General features: G+C 39.4%; 1 protein-coding gene across 4 annotated transcripts in view; it reads left to right on the forward strand.

Annotated features, from left to right (window-relative positions):
• GPD2 (glycerol-3-phosphate dehydrogenase 2) overlaps nucleotides 1-19,351 on the forward strand; it is a 120,161-nt gene that overhangs the window by 14,210 nt on the left and 86,600 nt on the right. For 3 of the 4 annotated variants that reach the window (XM_049804608.1, XM_049804616.1, XM_049804587.1), the window contains exons 2-6: nucleotides 1,180-1,287; nucleotides 10,159-10,330; nucleotides 13,593-13,717; nucleotides 14,725-14,822; nucleotides 15,875-16,038. In XM_049804608.1, coding sequence (XP_049660565.1) covers nucleotides 1,186-1,287; nucleotides 10,159-10,330; nucleotides 13,593-13,717; nucleotides 14,725-14,822; nucleotides 15,875-16,038 — 661 coding nt within the window. In that variant the 5' untranslated portion in view covers nucleotides 1,180-1,185. Of the gene's footprint in view, nucleotides 1-371; nucleotides 424-550; nucleotides 642-1,179; nucleotides 1,288-10,158; nucleotides 10,331-13,592; nucleotides 13,718-14,724; nucleotides 14,823-15,874; nucleotides 16,039-19,351 lie in introns of those variants that run through there. The other variant, XM_049804598.1, reaches the window with a different exon arrangement.

The following is a 19,351-nucleotide window of genomic DNA, read 5'->3' on the forward strand; positions in this document are numbered from 1 at the left end:
CCGTGGCAGTGGGGATGACCCGCGGGGCCTCGCTGGAGGACCAAGGCAAGGGCTGAGCCCCATAGCCAGGCTTCCAGAGAGGCTACCGGGGCCTCCCCCCATGCCCAGTCCCAGGATGGGAAGCTGCTGTGGCTCCCTGCTCCTGGCCTGGGGCCACTGCCGCCACGTTGTAAGTCCGCTGGTGTTCCGGTGTTGGCACGGGGCTGTACACGTTGCCTGCTTCTGCTTTAAGCCTTAACGGTGTTAAATCTCTTGTATGGAGACTGCTGGGTGAATCTGGGGCTTAGACAAAGGTGTCTTCGTAACTGGAGGGCTTGGAGCGCTGACGGGAGTCCTTCAAACCTGATGTATGTTGTTTCTAATGCGATGCAAGCTGCCGTGGTCCTGGGAAGATGGATTAGGTTGTGCCTGCTTAAGATTCAGGTCAGTTCCATGCAAATTTTTCATTCAGTATCCGAACACTGGGTCTTTTAAGAATTTGTCTGACCCACATAGGGCTAGTTTTAAACCGTCTGTAGCTAGATGATAAACGTTCTATGCTTACTTCAAGCCACTTAATCTTGACCACTGTCTCTGCTGCTGCTTCTCACTGAAGGACTTGCTTCCTGACTAGCAGTGCATTGTTTCTCCACTGTTCCCAGGTAAGACAAGCTTTGTTGGTATACAGTGAATACAGGGATCGTAATTGCTGGCCGGAAAGCAGGATGGAGTGCTGTTAGGCAAATGTGGTTGGAGAAGTAGTTTGATGGGACTGGAGGGTAGCTAAAGGTGATCTTGTCAAGCAGATCAGCTGTTCTGCTGTGGTAAGGATTTGGTGACCATCTGGCTGATGATGGCATGTTCTTGTTCTGCTTTTGCCACAGTATTGTAAGTACTTGTCACATATAAAAGCACGTAAGAGTTTAAATGAGGGGTGTGTGTACATATCTACTTATATATCTAAATACTCTTTTGTTGTTCAGCTTTCACAGCAAATAGCAGAGCACTCTGGCTTGCCTCTGTCTAGTCTATGTTTGGAAATTATTAATATTGTAATGAAAATCGCTAATTAATATATTGCTACCCCAAGTTTCAACTTGTCACAACACTGTCATTAGTTTCTACAAATGGTCTATTCTGTGTAGCCTAGATTCCAACATGGTAAAACTGCCTATTAATTTTTATCTTCTTTTCTTACAGTAAAAAATGGCATTTCAGAAGGCAGTGAAAGGAACTGCTCTCATTGGAGGAGGTGCCATAGCAACAGTTTTTGGCCTCTCTCAATTTTCTCAGTATAGAAACAAACACGTAAGTATTAATTATGATTTCTGATAAAATATGAAACTTAAAATCTGTTTGAGCGTATGTTAGGCTTATACGAATAGTTTTGTTTGGAAAGGAATGCCAAGAGCCTCTCAGCTTGATTTGGTAGGTGCTAATCTGGAGGGTGGCATTAAATGATGTTTCACTATTGTAGCTCTTTAACCAGGAGGGAACTGCGATTCTTGTAAATCATTTTTCATGTTTAAAAAAATGACCTTTGTGTACTACTAGGGATTCTACTTAGTTGCAGGAGTGGAAAGTACCGATTGAAGTATAAGCTCTAAGTAGAGTTTGGACAGTATTTTCAGACTTAGGAGGTTGAAGTAAAAAGCAGTAGTACTACCCCTGAAAATCTCAGCTTCAAAACAGTCATGGTGCCAGCTCTTGTTCAGTACAAAAAGCTGAAAACTGTTTGAGGATAGGATCTGTGCCAAAGAAGTCAATGGCGAGGCTTCTGTTGTTTCTGGTGGGCATTGGCCTCTATCTGGTGGGCACAACCTAGACAACTGGTAAGCTCAAGGTACAGTTCAGTACTGTCTTCCAGATAACTAAGGCACAAAGACAGAATAAATTCCCTGAGCAGTGAAGGCTGATGTTGGAGACATACTGTTAAAATAAAGTAATGGCAGTAGAAAGAGGTGCAGTAGATTCCAGTGTCAGTTTGTGTATTGATTCTTGCTGTTGTAGAAAATAGATTTCATTGGCATATCTGCTCCTCACAGTAAAGTCAGAGTCGCCATGCTCTTTAACTTGCTTCTCGATGCAGAAGCCAAGGAGAAATCGGTAAAAGGAAGTTGTGGACTTGTTTCAGGTAGAGCTGGTGTGGGTCAGCAACTACTCTTTGTTTTAAAGCAAATAAATGCCTATTGTTTTAATGCAGTTGTGCTGTGCTTTAGAGTTTTATAAAATAACCATGTCTAGGCTTAGCAGATGTGTATAAGGGAACATGTCTTCTGATCTTGTGTTAAATGTGGGCTGTGAGGCTGGTACCTTGCATTCGGCAAAAAATATTTGCAGTCAGTGTTCCGTAAAATGGTTGAAGTAGGTGTAGTCAGAGCTCTGGCCTGATTTGCTTCAATCTGGATTTGGAAAAAGCTTAAGCCCAAGGAACTACCTCCTCCTTCCTTTGAGATGGTATCAATCTGAGCAGCTAGGTGAGCAGGTGCTCATTTCGCGTGGTGTTTTCTGCTTCTCACCTTAGAAATGTAATCAGTCAGCTCTTTATCTAGACAAGCTGTTACTCTGTGAACTGCTTTAGTTACCACACATTTACTATAAGTTGCCATTCAAATTGGGCAAACTGAAAATAGGAACAGAAGTAGATCTTAATGGTCTAGTCGAAGGTAAAACAGTGGGTGATGGGAGACGGTCTTCACTGAGCTCCATGAAGGTGTGTATTACGTCTGAATAAATGATAATCTGAGTCTTCTGGCTGTTTCTATGGGGAGGAGGAGTAGCAGCTGAGGTACTGGTAAAGCAAATGAGATGAGTCATTTCTGGGGAACCTAGCTGGAAAGTAGATAAGCCAGGATCCTTATGGCTTCAGAAAAAATGTTGCTGAAAATAAAACCTAGCATTTAAAGTGAGCTTCCCATTGGGCTGCCTGTCTTGCACCTAGCTGATAATACTCTCTCTGGAGTCTTTATCACAGGATTTTACAATCTGGCTTCATTACTGTCAGAAATGGCAGCTTCAAATTTTAGGACTGTTAAATAAGAGAAGGAGTTGGAAGGGAAAAGTGATCTGGATAGCTCACTTGTTGTATATGCAGTATTCCAGAATTCAGGGAATTCCCATTTTTCTGGGACTAGATGGCCATTGGATGGTTGTTACAAATTTCCAGAGACAGATCAAACCCCAGAGTTTTACAGAAGGTGATCATGGTGTCAAAATGAAATAATCGCTTGTCCCCCAATTTCTAAACCTATTGTGTGGGATCAGTCTACAAAGGATCTGAAAATTTCCAGCATATGTATAAGCAAATGGATCTGTCAAGTGAACAGCATGTTGTTTTCATGTTGTACTAACTTGCATATTTCCCACGTGATGTCCCTTAAAGCTGCTGCCTTAAACACCTAATATAGGGCAGCAGGTGGAACGTAACTGGAGGGATTGACACAAAGAAGGACAGTCCATTTGTTGTGTTGACATATCTAAGCTGTGGGCATGTCCCCCAGCCCAAGTGTCCTCTTTTTAATAATGCCTGCCAATCAAATATATGCTAGGGCAAAGATCTTGTCTTCCTTTGTCAGAGAAGTATATTGCCCCAAGTTGTGCGCTAATTGGCTACACATTGTAGGAAATCTGTTGTTATTTTGAGAGCAGAATCCAGCACATAAGAAGACAGAAATAACAGGCTCAGGTTTTTTACCTATGTTCATATTGCTTCACTCAATGACTGGTTGTCTGTGCTGTGACTAGCACCTGGAATTAGGGGCATCCAGTTACAAAATAAAGACCACGGCTGGCTAATAATCCTGAACACACCATCTAGTTGATCTTTGTTTTCCATGTTCACTCAGCTGGTGTTCAATGTTTCTGTGAAACTTGTCTATCCCAGGTAATTCCAAGGGAGTAGCTGAAGGGTGGTAAAAGTTCTGGCCCTTGTGAACGGGTCAGAGGCCATCTGGATTTGTTAGTCGAGCATGCTAGTGGGTGTTTTGCCTACTAAAAGGGATGACTATTGGCAATTTCTGATGTTGAAATTTAAATTGTCCTTGCTAGGTTTGAGAGTCAAAGCCTGACTGTGAGGAGAATGGCACAGTTAGCAAGGTTAACCTTGTCAGTATGTAAACAGCTGTGAAGTGTTTACACCTTGGAAATAAAACACTGCATTGATTCAGATCTGTCCTGGTTTTCAAGATTTTTGTCCCAACTTAGTTTTCTATACACACACACATGCACACATGTGCTGACATTTTGGAGCACATTTCTGCAACAGCAATTGAGGCAATATAACCTGAGAATATCTATGTATGGCATATGCAGGCATACAACCAGTTTAGCAAATTGCCCTTATTGTGTGTTGGGTTTTTTGGCAACACACAGTTCCTGCCGAGCAAAGGGAGGATGGGAAGACATGTTGACATGACAGAACTGTTGTTGAATTTAACTCATAAGCTGACGGATGAATATTGCACTTCTGTGTCTTTTATAGTAACCTGATCACCAGGATATTTACTGAATTAATAAGCTGGGTTAGCCTAATGCTATGTGTAAGGCAATAAGTAGGAATGACACCAATTCAAGCAAAACCTCTTTCAGTAAACACACAGGAGTCATTCTTTCATATTGAATAACCATTACCCTTAAGGAAGCTGGTCAAGCTTTCTGTGCAGCCTTACTGACTTAGGCTGTTGCGGGCAAATGCATAAGTCTGACAAGAAGGCTCTTGGTTAGATTAAAAAGAAAAACCCTTTTCCAGAGAAAAAGAGACAGTTGGGGAACTCTTCACAGCAGGCAGTACAGGCGTTTGAAGAAACTAGTCCCTCCTAAACTGTTTTCTGGTAAAGCAAAAGTGTGCATAGACTCTTAAATTTTTTTTTCAGTGCTACCACTGTCAAGGAAATTAATCTTAAACAATACAGGAACTCTCAAATCCATGTACCCTACATTGACTACCAGTCATGAGGTCCTGAAGAGAAGAATTGCATCTGAGATGAAGTTGGAACCCACTGAGACATAAAATACACAGGCTACGTACATGATTGATTTGGCCTCAAATATTCAGATACCTGAATGGCAAAGGTGATACAGCCAGCCTTTGCTAGCTGTTTCGTCAGCGCTTCTAACATTAATGGCGATATAGAAATGGAAATACCAGTTTCTCTTGCTTCCTGTAGATGCTGACTGAATTGCTGCATTCTTGATTTTTCTGCCATTATTTTAATGCTGAGCCAAGTGGGCTAGTACTAGATATGATGTGGGTATTCTTTGATGTGCCAAGTTTGAATTGGAGACCGCCAATGATTCCACCCCCCCCCCTCCAGTCATTAAGGGAAAAAACACTGCTTTGTTTTGGAGTTGTAAGAGATTGCTGTCTTTTCCTAACTAAGCCCACTAGGCAATCCTTCTCTCTTGCTGGTGCGTAAGGACATTGTTGGTCAGTAGGAATTGCTCATCAAGGTGAATCCAACAGAGTGTGATAATAGGATAATGCATTGGGGCCTGCTTTTGGGGTTTTTTGATTATTTTTTTCCCCCCTCTTTTTAATGAATAAGGATGATGAATTTGACTCTGCAAACCTACCTAGAGATTTACATTAGCAAATTAACAAGAATGCTTGCTTATGGATTACTAGATCACTTTATAACTTCATGATTAAATTCAAACTGCCAAACTAAATTTCTTCTTGCTAAGAGTGTAATCAAAACCATTCAAGGAACTCTTGCCTGAGAAATTGTAGATATAAACAGCAATTGCTTATTTCAGTAAACATACTTGTTCACTGCCAAACTAATCACGTTATTGCAGATGGGATCCCTGTATGCAGCTTTTCTTCACTCTCGCATTTAATTGACAGCAAGATGAATCATATCTATATCAATTCCTAGTGCGCTAATCACTTTCCTTATATTTCAGTGCTAATCTCTATGCTCTTGCTATACCAGTGGCTATCTGCTTGGGACTCTGGTCTGTGTTTTACTATAAGCCATTTGTTGTACATAATGTGTTTAAAACCAAAACAAAAAATATAGTCAAAAACAAATTCTGCTAGTACTTCTTGAACTCTGAATTTTGGTTTTCATGTATCCTCTTATTTTCCTGAAGTTAAGTTGTATACTTTGAAAATAGTCACTTGTTTTGCTGAAGAAGGCATGTCTGGAAACATAGCGCAAAACTAATTTTGAGATGGGGATTTTCACTTTTTTAAAGTTTAAGAAAGTTGAGCATAGGTAGTTGAATTTGCTCAACCCACATGCAAGAGTAAGCCACGGGTGGTTTTGGTCTTCACAATTTCCTTCTTGTTACTGTTGTCTCCAAATCACAGGGTGATGTTTAGGGAAGCTAGGAAATTGGCATCAGCTCTCTGTACTCTCTGTAATAATACAGGACTAAAAAGCATGCTTAATGCAACAGCTTACCAAGGAAAAATCAGAGACCATGTAGGAAGCCACAAGTAACACTTGCTATGCAACCCAGAAAGCTGCAGAGTTGTCACAGTTTTCAGGTATTCAAGGGGAAAAAACCTTTCATGCGCTGCTTTTTCGTTCCCTTTTGGGAGGGCAGGCTGTGCAGAGCTGCTGCCGGAGGCAGTCAGAGGGGTCACAGCAAACCCTTGCAGAAGCACAGAGGCAGGAGGGTCATCTTTACAACTATGGAGGAAGGGTGAACACAGGAACAGCTGGATCCTTTCAGTGTTTCCCTCCTTGTGTTCATCACTCCCTGGAAAAACATGTTCTGGAACTATGTCAATGTACCATACTTTAGGAATATAAAAGTTTCTATCATGCTTTCAGGGATATAAAAGTTTTTAGTACTGCTAGAGACAAGCAGGCTGGGGAGAGAGCAGAGCAAGAGGCAAAAGTAGGTGGGAATATACAGAATTCATTGGTCAGAAGAATAATGCGGAAGCTGAGTTTCTCTGAAGTGCCAAAACTTTGTACCTTATCTGGTGATCTTTGCCAGCTGCCACGTTAGTATGTAAATATGTGAGAGCGAGGGGAGACTATAATTGGGAGGCTCATCAACATTCACCTCTGCTTCACTTTGACTCAACCTCTCCGCTGTCTGTGTGTGTCTCGTAACTCCTTGAACTCCTGGGGCTGGCAGCGCATCTGTCTCTATTTGAGGGTTGCGGTGGGTTTAAACAAGCTTCTAATTAGGAGACCTTTCGTTACTGTGCATTTGTAGTCAGTGACTAAGCCTGGGCCACTGTTGGTTGAGTGCTTAATGCACCCAGTCACACGCCTGGAGGGGTAGCCCCTGCCCAAGTGCTTGCTGGGCTGGGGGCTGGGGCTGGCAGGGCCAGAATTGACAGCAGTGGAAACCACCAGCACTGTGCTTGGGAAAACTCAGTAGTAATACTATAGCCTGAGTCCTAATTTGCCAAACTTCGGTTGTTTGAAATCTGAATTTTCACTTTATTTCTGGGAAGATATGAATCCTTAATATAAAGCGAAACACTCTTTCTCTAGTCCAACTTTTCTTATTGATTGAATTGTAACACATGCAATGAAGGTGGCTGCTGCTATCCTAAGTAATTTGCATGAGCTACTTGCATTATAGTCAATATAATCCATGATTATAGTTTGAACTTGATCATTAACTATCTTTTCAATGTGCTCTTCCTTTAGATGTGGCTACTAGTTATTAGATTTTATTTTCAATTGTATAGTAGTGATAGGAACATTGAGAAATAATGCATTTCAATCATAATACTCTTGAAGAATAAGCAAATAATTTTGAACAAAAATATTTAGGTTGTATGCACCATATAATGAATTGTGCATGGCTGGACTGGCTGTTAATTTACAGTGGACACATTGCAAGAATTGCTTTTACCTTTAACTCACAAGGTCTGCTTACAGAGCTCTATGACAACCAGTGAATTACTTGCCAAAGAGGAACTCCCGCCGTTTGGGTAGCTGCTCACAGAAACCTGGTCAGCTGCGCATGTGAACAGATGGTGGCAAGTGACTGAGTTACCTTTTGTCAGTCAAGCTATTTTAATATTGCAGGTGTATATTCCCTCCCCATTGCAAACGATGGGGAAAGTGGCTGGAGTTCCTAAAACCTGGAGGTGGCTTACATTAGCGGAGAGCTTTTCAGAAGCGCAGTGATCTAGGAGTATCTATCTGGGAAACTCAACATGTGGGCTGAACAACGATAAAACACCGAGGCAGGGTAAACGGTGCTTGTGATGGTGTGTTTGCAGCGTGGGACTGGACTTAGGAGCTATTTCTGTGGCAATTGTGATTCACTGCTAGTGCAATAAGCAATAAATTATAGAAATAACTGAACAACTTGCCTAGTTCAGTTTATTCAAGGAATGTTTGGAAATAAAAACTTAAATGAGAGAGCTTACTTGCACACTGTAAGCAGTGGATGGAAAGAGATTAGACAAATTCTTTTAGATGATAGTAAGAAAGTAGTATTTTGTGTTTGGTCACTTGAATTGGTGTTAGTTTACTCTTTTCTGTCTAGGAGATCTGGACACAAGCTATTTTACATCAGTTAAGTCTGCCATTTGGACTGAAGACTGGATCATGCTCGGACCTTAGACTGTAGGGTTTAAACAGGTTTTCCTCGTGTTGAAAGTGTTTATAATTTTCAGGAAAGTCTGAAAATGTTAATTCTTAGTGTCCTGTTTGTTTATTTCGATCCATTCTGAATTGGTCAATTAGTTCTTCTGTCCTGGCCCTCTTGTCTGGGTAGCGTAGGCATTTATTTGTTTTCACATATGTATTTCAAATCAGTAGTGGTTAAAACAGTTCCTTTGGAAGTGCTAGATACTAATAAAAGCACTCCTCTCAATCAAATGAAATTCAGAGCACCAAAATCTGTTTATTTCTGAAATAGCTGGCTCAAGTAATGTTCTCAAGGTTGGGTGGGGGTGGGGGTCTGCTGCCAAGCTGGGATGTGCTGTGGGTGTTCTGGCTCGGTGGCCAGTAGTACCTCAACTACCCTTCTTACATTGTAAATGCAGGTGCCTTGTCTGCTAGCTACACTTACACACAAGTGATTACTCTGTTATGGAAAAGATGGGTCCTTCGGGTCTTAAAAAGTAGTGGTGAGAGAAATTCAGTGTCTAATTTCGTGCAGAATCAGAGGCAATGGTGAATGAGGAAAAAACAAAGCTGGAGCTGAAAGCAAAGAGAAAGCAAGCATGACTTTTGTGGTCTTGCACCCTATTTAACTGTCTGAACAACTATGATATCTGCCTGTAGCTCATTGTATGTAAAATTAGTGTGATGAATATGAACCCACAGTGATGGCACTCATAACATAGATTGTGAAGTATATGACCAGTAATAGGGTTTGGGAATTCCTGTGAGTGTAAGGATTTTCAAAATTCAGTTTAAATCAATGGTAACAGAAGAGAGCCTTTAGAAACTGGTTAAAACCTTAAAATTTAAACTGTGGCCCATATTAGTTGACTGAGCAAGCGTGTGGCCTTTCTCACCATGGTCACTAAATGGAGAGCAGCACTGGCTCGTGGAATATCAGGCAGAGTACTACAGAGATTCTCAAAGCTATTCCAGTAAAATCTGAACTTTTCTGGAAACTGCCACATCATTAAGTTTTGTCACTTTAAAGAAAAGGTGTATTTTAGCGTTCTGTAGGATACAAATTGCTTTGCTTTGAAGATTTTCAAAAAGGATATGGAAATAGTGTTTCTTTGGTGTTTTAGTATACTATATTTGACAGTGAATGACATCGTCTCACAAACCTGATCAAATTTGAGCTTAGATTAATGCCACTGTACAAGTAACTAGTTTTAAAATATAAAATGTACATTCATCTTTAAGTCCTTTGATGGATTTTTTTGGTAGAGGGTTGAGAGCCTAACCATGTGTCTGTTTATTAAAATACTTCCTGACCATCCTGTAACATTTGACATAGCGGAAGACTGTTCCTAGAAATAATTAGTATAGGTAGTAGAGCTTGAGTATAGCATTGTATTGAAGTAGACAAGATGAAGTAAATGTGTGCTAACCCTTTATGGTTTTAGTACTGTTTGTTGCTCCATAATGTTTTAATACAATATTATTATTAGATATAGGTGAAATGACTGGGAATATTTGAGTTTACCTTTATGGTTATAGAAAATGCTGTGATTGGGGGGTGGTGGTGGTGTGTGTACGCATGTGTGTGTATATGCAGATCCTCATGTGTTGTTTTTAATCTTTGTAGAGTACCTTTGTGCATGTTCAAGCTGCAGAAGCTGTGACTGTTCCAATAAAGAACCACCTCCCCACAAGAGAACAACAAATTTTGGCACTGCAAACCACAGGTGAATTTGATGTCCTTGTTATAGGTGGAGGAGCAACAGGATGTGGTTGTGCTTTAGATGCAGTCACTAGAGGTAAGGCTTGAAAATTTAATTGCATTCTTATTCTTGGATTACATGGTTTGTAATAAATTTATCAGATTGGCTTTTCAAAAGTACTTGAAGATAGAGAAGGTGTACTCTAAATGCCTGGTTATAAAACTTCTGTTCTCAGAAGCTAAAATGAACTTGAAGAAAAAAATGTCATTGCATTTTGTTGTTTCAGCAGAGTCTTTATTGTCTAGGTACTTGTATGCAGTTGTCTAACCTTTTTGCTGAATGGTCTTGGATGGACTTCTCATTCTCTGTTGCTCCTCACTTAGTGGGTTTATCTGTAGTCACATTTCACTTGTTTGTGCACGAGAATATCTGCAGTAAAGAAAAGACAAGACTTGCACAGCACTTTTAGCAACTGTTTTGAAAGGGCCAAGCATGAACTCTAGATGAGGCACAGTGGCTCTGCAGCTCGTATTTCTTATAACATGAGATATCTGTAACTTCTGCTAATGCATTGTAGCTGCTTAGTATATTGCAGGTTTGGAGAAGTCTGTCTGGATTTTCAGTGAAAAGTACTAGCACCATTCAGTCTGAAAGTACATACAGTAGATCTGTGCTCCAATTTCCTCTCTTTTGGGGGAATAGCTATGTAGCTGACTTAAGAAGCTACTAGAAGCAGCGGAATCGATGTTAACTTTATGTGTAGCCTTAACTATGGAAAGCTCAAGGTAAAATGAGTTTAAGCTAATGCTTTTTACCTGACTTCTGCAGGAGGATGAGAATGTGTGTGGTTACAGTTGGTTGTTGCCCAATAGATGTGCAGATGTTGCCCAATAGCTCAAGCAGTTGGTCAGACATGTGAAAAACTCTGTTCAGGGAGTGAAAAAGCAGGATGCTAATGCCCACCCTGTCTGTGTCATCCACCACACACAGTAACTCTGAAATTGGCCAGCAGGTTCTAATCAAATTTGACAGCTCTTAAAGAGGGTAAGTAATGTTACAAATTTAATGAAAATGGATCTTCAGATACAGAGATAAGAATGCATGGGTACTGTTTCTGCAGGAGAGGCTGTAGCATCAACTCCTGTTCTATTAAAATGCTGTATTCCCCCAGAATATAATAATTTTATCCAAAAAGCTATGTAAAAGATTTGTGAGAAAAGTGTGTCTTGGAATGTGTTCCCTCAGTTGTTTTCAGTAGAATCAGCCAATGAGAGAGAGAACCAACCTTTCTTAGTTTCTGTGCTTGTAGTTCTGGTTTTGGAAATAAAATGGGGGGGGGGGGAAGGTGTAAAACATAGTAGATAGCCATAAAGTTCTTCAGGTTCCTTAACCTGTAGATATGTCTTAGAAATAAGAGGCAAAACCTGACTCCAGGAGTGTTTTATAGCTTGATTTAGACAATACTTGTCCAGAAGGTGTGGTAATTTTGAAGTAGATAAAGCAGTTATCTACCATTGGTAGATACATGCAAACTCAAATCTGGTTAATTTTTTTCATGTATTATTAAAGATTACTTGGGATCTTTTCACTTCTGCCTCTGCTGTGTTGTGGTAGAGAAATGCATTTGTAAAGCATACAGAAATTATTATAGGTAATATATGTTTATCCTTTTACTAGACATTATGACTGTATCAGTAGATTTCTGAAGTGTGAAATATTCCTAAGCATTTGGTTAATGAATTGTGTATTGTTGCTGTTCATTCATGGAACTTGCTCTTTTATTATGTTTGCTTCGCTTAACAACAAATTTTGCTTTTCATGTGTTTGATATATCTTCGCCAAATTATTTCTGATTGTATCCATTAATCTTCAGTCACATTTGACAAAAATAAATTACTCTGATCTTTGGAAGTTACCAGTAATAATTAGATTTTTTTTTTAAGGACACAAAAGTTTTGGGAGACCAATAGATGTTAAAATGTATGTTCACCAACCAATAACGTAAAGCACGCCTCAAAGAGGGCGAAGGAAAGGCCCAGGGGATAACTTCTAATACAGATGATGCTCTTCTCCTTGGGTATGCATTGTCATGTTGTTGCTGTTGGTTTTGGTACCAGTATCATTGAATTTAATTCACTTTTTGCTTTGCCTGCCTAACTTCAAAATTCTGCCAGCCATGGAGAGGGTCAGTTATGCTAACTTCTGTAACACAGATTGTCCTTCCACATACGTTTTAAGTGAAAATGTACTTGTCGTACGGTGCTTATCTTGGTTGGCTTTACTTATGCTGGATGTTGGAAGTTGGTGGTGGTTGTCTTGTAGGTATGTGCCAAAGGATGTGGCCAGGCTATTGCCTGTACCTTATCATTAAAAGGCATCTGTTAATCATCTGTTTCCTGCAACTTCTTCCTTTCACCTAACTTCCATCACATAACCCGGTGGTAGTCTCCTTCACGAAGAAGATGCCAGCACTTACCTTGTACAAGGGATGTTGTGTTGACTGTATTAGGGTGTATGGTTTCATAGTGACTTTAGTATAAAGCAGCATGTCTTCAACCATGAAAAGGTTTTTCCTGGCCTTCAGGGTAACTGAGAACACAACTTGTGCAACAAACATGCCAACCTCGTTCCAAGTGTTTGTTAGAATAAGCATTATAATGTTCGGTTATAAAGCACTTTGTGTTCTGCATTTGGCTGACCGTCTGTGAACCATGTGGTTATCCCTTCCTTGTACTGGTCAAACTGTCAGTGCCTGATGGTGTCAGGGAACATGCGTGCGCATTTTTGAGTAGACGTTTTTTTCTGAAATACTTAGTAATATCTTATAACTACTGTTTTGTGTGTGTGTGTGTCATGTTCTCTGGTGAGCTCTCCCTGAGCGGTGAGCATGCCTGTGGCTGGCTCTCCTCTGGCTTTAGGCACCTCTTGAGTAGACTGTAAGTAAGCAGACAAAGATGCTGGTTGTCTGCCTCTCTAGTATGCTGTTTAGTGTGATAGGTTTAGAGCTGTCTGCTGCAAAGAGTTAAAAGTATTCATGAAAATATTCTGTTCCTGCCATGAATACGAACTATAATTTGCTTGAGGGAGCGTGGCCCCTATAATGTACTGTAATGCCTTTCTATTGTGAAATATCCAGGTTTTAATGTGCTTCTGTTTAAGTTCTGTTTTGACTTTTCCCTTAGGAAGGAGGCTAAAATTTTTCATTACAATATAGACAGTGCACTACACTTTGAATACAAATTTATCCATGTACAGAGTAATTTTTCTTGTGATTGTCTCTACCCTAGAGAAGTGTCTTTAATGAATTACATACAAATTGTGTAATTTAAGAAGTTAATTTGGTTTTCTGGTAACACAGGACTAAAAACAGCCCTTCTAGAAAGAGATGATTTCTCATCAGGGACCAGCAGCAGGAGTACTAAATTGATCCATGGTGGAGTGAGATATCTTCAGAAGGCCATCATGAAGTTGGATTTTGAGCAGGTAATTGTTTATGCTGGTTGTTAAGCAAAAATTGCTAGTAGACACTTCCCCTATCCCAATTATATCCAAGTCTCCTTTTTATTTTTTTCAATACTTGACTGTTGTATTCCACAGCCACTGTACAAAGAAAGTGCCTTCTCCTGTAGAGCTTTCCAGACTAGGGAAATGGGTGCTTGCTGCCTTTTGCTAAATTCTTTTATGAGCAATCTAATTGCCATACCTTGTAGACTATGTATATTTTGGGGAAGGAAGGCAAAGACAGGGCTGACTTCAGAGTAGAAAGAGCTTCCTACCTGTCATGATCAGCATTTGGGGGAGATAGTGGTTGTCCTGTTTATTCTGGAAGGGGGAAAGAAAATATGGTAAATGAGTGATTAGATATAAATGATTTTATGTATTCTTGTATTGATGGAAGTGTGATATTCTTGTTTTGAGAAATTGATTTGTCTTCTCATTGAAACCTCTCTAACTTAAAGTATGTTTTATTGGTTATAATACTGCTAAAGAAACAGTGACTTCTCAGGGAACAATATATAAAACATGCAGTTATTCTGCTAGAGAAATCAACCTTCTTTTTTGCCAAAGAACAACTTCGTATTGACTCATATTGACTGATTTGCAGAAGAACACTTTTGCATTTGCAAGTCGGAGTTAGTATAGGATTTAATTGTGGGAATCGGCACAGAAGCTGTACTGTGGGATGAGTTCTAACGCTCCTTAAGTGCCTCCTGCCCATAGTCAGGAGTAACACGGCTTACTGCACTTTATGTTCAAATGAAAAATTATTCAGCTGATCAGCCAAGACACCAAAATGAAACTAGTGAAACAATTTTCTTGGGAAACATTTTCCTTAACTTTTGAATTTTTCAGCAAATCTCAGTGTGTTTTTGAAAGAACAGTAAAAATTACGTGAGGTATTTGCTTTGATAAACGGTTTCTTATTAAATGTTGCACACGGAGACAAAATTGAATAATGTGGGATTCGCATGTACACTTCTGTTTTTCAGTACAAGATGGTGAAAGAAGCACTTGAGGAGCGTGCAAATCTCCTTGAAATCGCTCCTCACCTATCAGCTCCTTTGCCAATAATGCTACCTGTTTACAAGTAAGTTCTGCTGTAATATCTCTCCTTTACTATTGCTTTTGACAAGCAACCTATTTCTCTGGAGAAGCTTCTAGGTGCCTCTTTGCAAGTATGTCTTTAAACCTGTCACAAGCTTTGTCCTCCAGGAGGGGAGATGTTTCTGTATTGTAGAAGGATGAAATTCTCTTATGGCACCAAGCCCCTCTCACTGCTCTCTGGGACCACATCTTGGACTTCAGCTGTTCAGTGCATTTCTACCACCTCAATATGGGGGAGGAGGGGAGTTTGCAGTGGAATGAACTCTCATTCCCAGGATGTTTTTTGCTATTCTTTCCAGTACATCCTTGTCTTCAACACATGCTATCATAGTGTTGTTAGCGATGTGCTGTTTAGTCCGTACCACCACCAGCGTTCAGTGCAGTAATTCAGTGCCCTTGCCTTCCACAGCACATGATGGTTTGGTATTCAGAGAGCAGTTTGTTTCTCATATGAGAGAATTTAAGTGATTTGGGTTATGTTTTTAGATCTGCAAGAACAGTTACTCGCTGTAACAGGCTACTTAGAGCAGTGAGTTTTTACTGAATGATCTTAATACGTGGCTTCGTTCCTATCTTAACAGAAGAGGCTGGAGCTCATGTAGGTCAGCAGTCAGCTGCATTTATTTGGTCCTGTTTGTGTAGGAGGTATTATTCAAGATGTGCATATGAGGAACTCTTTCAGCTTTCACACACAGCTTGGTTCTCCCTTCAACACAGAGCTTTAATATCTCACCTTACACTGAAGTACAAAAAGCCAGTTTGTGATCCTAATTCTAGAATAAATAAAGCCTTGAACCTGCTTGACTAACTGCAGTGAGTAGATCAGTTGAAAACAGTAGTGAACAATACATAAGTTCTTGCATATTTACACTATATTGTGGTAACATGGACTTGTATGATGGCACAAAGTAAAACTGGTGTAATAGAACATACTATGTTACTTAACATGGTCGATATTACAATAACAGTGTATGCATGCGCTTTTAAATTTCTTTTCTTTAATTTCACTTCATGGAGAACTTTTTTTCCCTGTAGATGGTGGCAGTTGCCATACTACTGGTTTGGAATAAAACTGTATGACCTCGTGGCAGGAAGTCAGTGTCTGAAAAGTAGTTATGTCCTTAGCAAGTCAAGAGCCTTGGAGCACTTTCCAATGCTACGCAAAGACGAGCTTGTTGGAGCTATTGTCTACTATGATGGTATGTTGCCTTTCTGTGCTTTCATTATTACATTGTGCTGTGTTTTGAGGGGGGAGAAACACAAGTATGACACTGTAGATCACATACATTGACTTTCTAAAGGGAAGAACAACAACTTGGAAGGATTCAACTTGCATCTTAAGCATTAATTTGGTAGATAAATTATGTTTTTCAGAACAGTAACTTACTGGATGTAAGAAAGAATATTTTAGTTTTCTTGGCTAGGAGGTGTAGTGATACGTGGAAGCATTCTAGTGTTCTGGTGATTCCCTACAACTTTCCAGCTGTGCATGATTTTGCTGTACACTTCTCAAACTGAACACTTGTTCTGAGGTATCATAAGTCAAGAATAAGTGATCATTCCAGTATGTTAAATGGTTTGCTGTAGCACTTGCACTGTGCAGATAACTTCAAACCTACCTAGATGATCTGGCTGCTGGTTGTGGTTCTTGCACTGGGTTGGATGAGGCCTGGATCAATGACTTTTTGTATCACCAGTAAAACTGGTTGCTCTGCAAAGACAGTGTTCATTGTAATTGCAATCAAATAGTAGAGATTGCTATAAGACATGAATGGTTTCTGTTAAAACCCCTTTAAATAAAGGGTTATAAATTCATGAGAGGAAAAATGCCTCCAGCTTGAGTTATTTCATCTATTGTATCAACTAGTTTTAGGTATGTTTGTGTATAACACTTAAACAAATTCAGTGTCTGAGTGGGAGAAAATAAATATGCTTTCTGCATGTCTTTTGATGTTCATTCAAAGTAGAATGATGATTTAACAGAACTCATTGCAGTCATCTAGAAATAGCAATTTTCATGTTCAAAAGTGTTCATGTGTATTCATGTTTGGAAAGAGTGTCACTCTTGTTTGTAATGCAAGAATGGATAAGCCTTTTTGCCTTGTTCTGTGCAATAAGTCTGGTAATAAGCCCCTAGCGTAGCTGGATAGCAACAGGTGCTGCAGTGGGTCTGCCAAGCAAAGAGTTTAACTCTGTCCCTTCAGACTCTAGAGGTACACAAGGCAGTCTGAAATAAAATTGATGAAGGTTTAGTTGGCTTACTTGACAGAAGCTTTGCTTGTCCAGAATATTAGTACTTGTGTTAATGTACAGGTGTCTTTCGCTTTATCCAAACTGCTGTATCTCAATATTTTCTAATGTCATGCAAGTTACATCCCCAAATGGTATTTAAAAAATAGTGAGCTTGTACAGATTCTAAATGCTGGGAAATTCACTGCTTAAGCTGGAGTACCAGGGTATACTGCCATAATTACTTTCTTGATGCACTTGGTTATCTTGGCATATCCAGAAGATGGAATATCTTTTCTTTGCAGCAGACTTGTATGCCGTTTCATGATATGTTTTTAATTAGATTGGTATTCTTCCATCTCCAGTTGTCTTCTACTTCCTTTCCAAGACAGAAAGTTTTGTAAAACTTTTTTGGTAGTGGGGCCAGCTAGGTAATATCAAAATGTCAAATGTGTTCAGGATAGGGCAAAAAGCCATAGATTCTTTGCAGGCTTGGAGGAGCCCTCCAAAGAATAAATAGCTTAAATACTGATTTACTTCAGTAGTGGTACAGTTCTAGTTAGTTTTTACCTGAAGATGTAGTTTCTGACCTTTTGGCAGCCAGAAAGGTCTTCACAAAAAATTGATTATAAAGGTAGTTCTTTTCCCTTTTTAGAACTGCATTTACCCTATTCATCAGCTTATCAATAGGGGCTTTTGTACTGGGAAGAAGTAGGAGGGACTCTCAAAACACACTGGACTCTGATAGTATTTATGAGGCTTCGGGCCACAGCATACATTGATAATTGCAAGTTGTCTCATACAGAGCCCAGCAGAATGAAAAAAAAGTAAATTATACATATGTGTAGGAATATACATTTGTAGGTTCTTATTTGGGAGTAGGCTGAGATTTAAATGATGCACTTGATTTTTACTTATCTCTGATGGAGACTGCGTCCTCTCTATCTTATTTTTAAGGTCTAGAGGAATAAGAGGTTATTTAGAAGCAGAATTTGTTATGGGATTGTGGTATTTTTTGTATACTGTAACAATAGCTGCTGTAAATAGCATACATAGAAGTAATTCAGAATTATTTTTTCATTATCATAAGCTATCCCTTAGACTATTTTAAGGGATCCCAGGAGCATGCAAGAAGAACGAAGTGGTTCTCTTAACTGTAATTACACTTCTCATAAGAGCACTATAACTTGAAATCTATTTATATTCTATTGAAGTTTTTTCTGATTAAACAAATAGTTTGGATGTATCATAGCTATTTACTACCCCAACATTCCAAAGATATGCATTTACAAGGTAGCCTTAAAATCAGTCTTCAAGTTTCTTGGACAAATAATGATTTTAAACAGTGTTGCAATAAATCTAAAAATTCAGCACCAAGATACCATGTGGTCTTTTAGTGGAAAACATCTGTGCAGCAATACAGTGCAGAACTCTGACTGAGAGATGCCTCTCTGATGGTTTTGCTGCCTTCCCAAGCAATCGGAAACAAACCCACAGTCTGCATACTTGAAACAAAGAAGTGTAAAATAGAAAAGAGAAAAAAAGGAAGTGTACAGATTACTGAGGAGCAGTTTAATGGAGAAAGAGGATTGTGTAATTGCTGTTTATTCATACAGGTTTCATAAAATCAGGTAGCTGGCAGAGTCTCCTAACAATTCTCCATCAGAGCAACAGCTGCAATGCTAGCAGGACTTGGACTAATTTGGTGAGAGATAGCAAAAATAGACTTGAAGTTTTGCTGCCAGTGAAACTATTTGTTCATGCTAGTATATCTGACCTTATTTTGCTTTAGTTATAAGGCTACAGCTTAGTTATCCACATTTTTATGCAGAATTTAAAGAAATGGTGTTTTGCAGTGAAAAAAAAAAAACAACAACTCTCAAAGCTCCACCAAACCTCAATTTCCTAGAAGAATAAAGTGGTTCTGAAGGACTAAAGTATCAAACTTGTGAGTTCATAATTTACATTTGGGTGCTTTGAGGCTGTACCCAATCCAGAATAAAAACTTCCCAACTACAATGTTACATCAGTTCTTAACATGCCACATTTCAGAACTAAATTTTGTCTGTAGTGACTCCTCTGTAGGTCACCCTATGGTCCATGGTATAGATGGGCTCACGTTGTGTTGTAACACGTCAGTTATTTTACCGTGATCAATTAACCTGTGTTTGGTCCACAGTAAATTTGTTTTAAGTCATAATGTTTCAGTAAGCACACTTTAGATCTTGTAAATTATTATACTTGAATTTTAATGATATACTTTCATGCCCTAAATCCGGAGGA

The sequence above is a fragment of the Accipiter gentilis genome, chromosome 1 (genome assembly GCF_929443795.1).
Source record: "Accipiter gentilis chromosome 1, bAccGen1.1, whole genome shotgun sequence".
Classification (NCBI taxonomy): Eukaryota; Metazoa; Chordata; class Aves; order Accipitriformes; family Accipitridae; genus Astur; species Astur gentilis.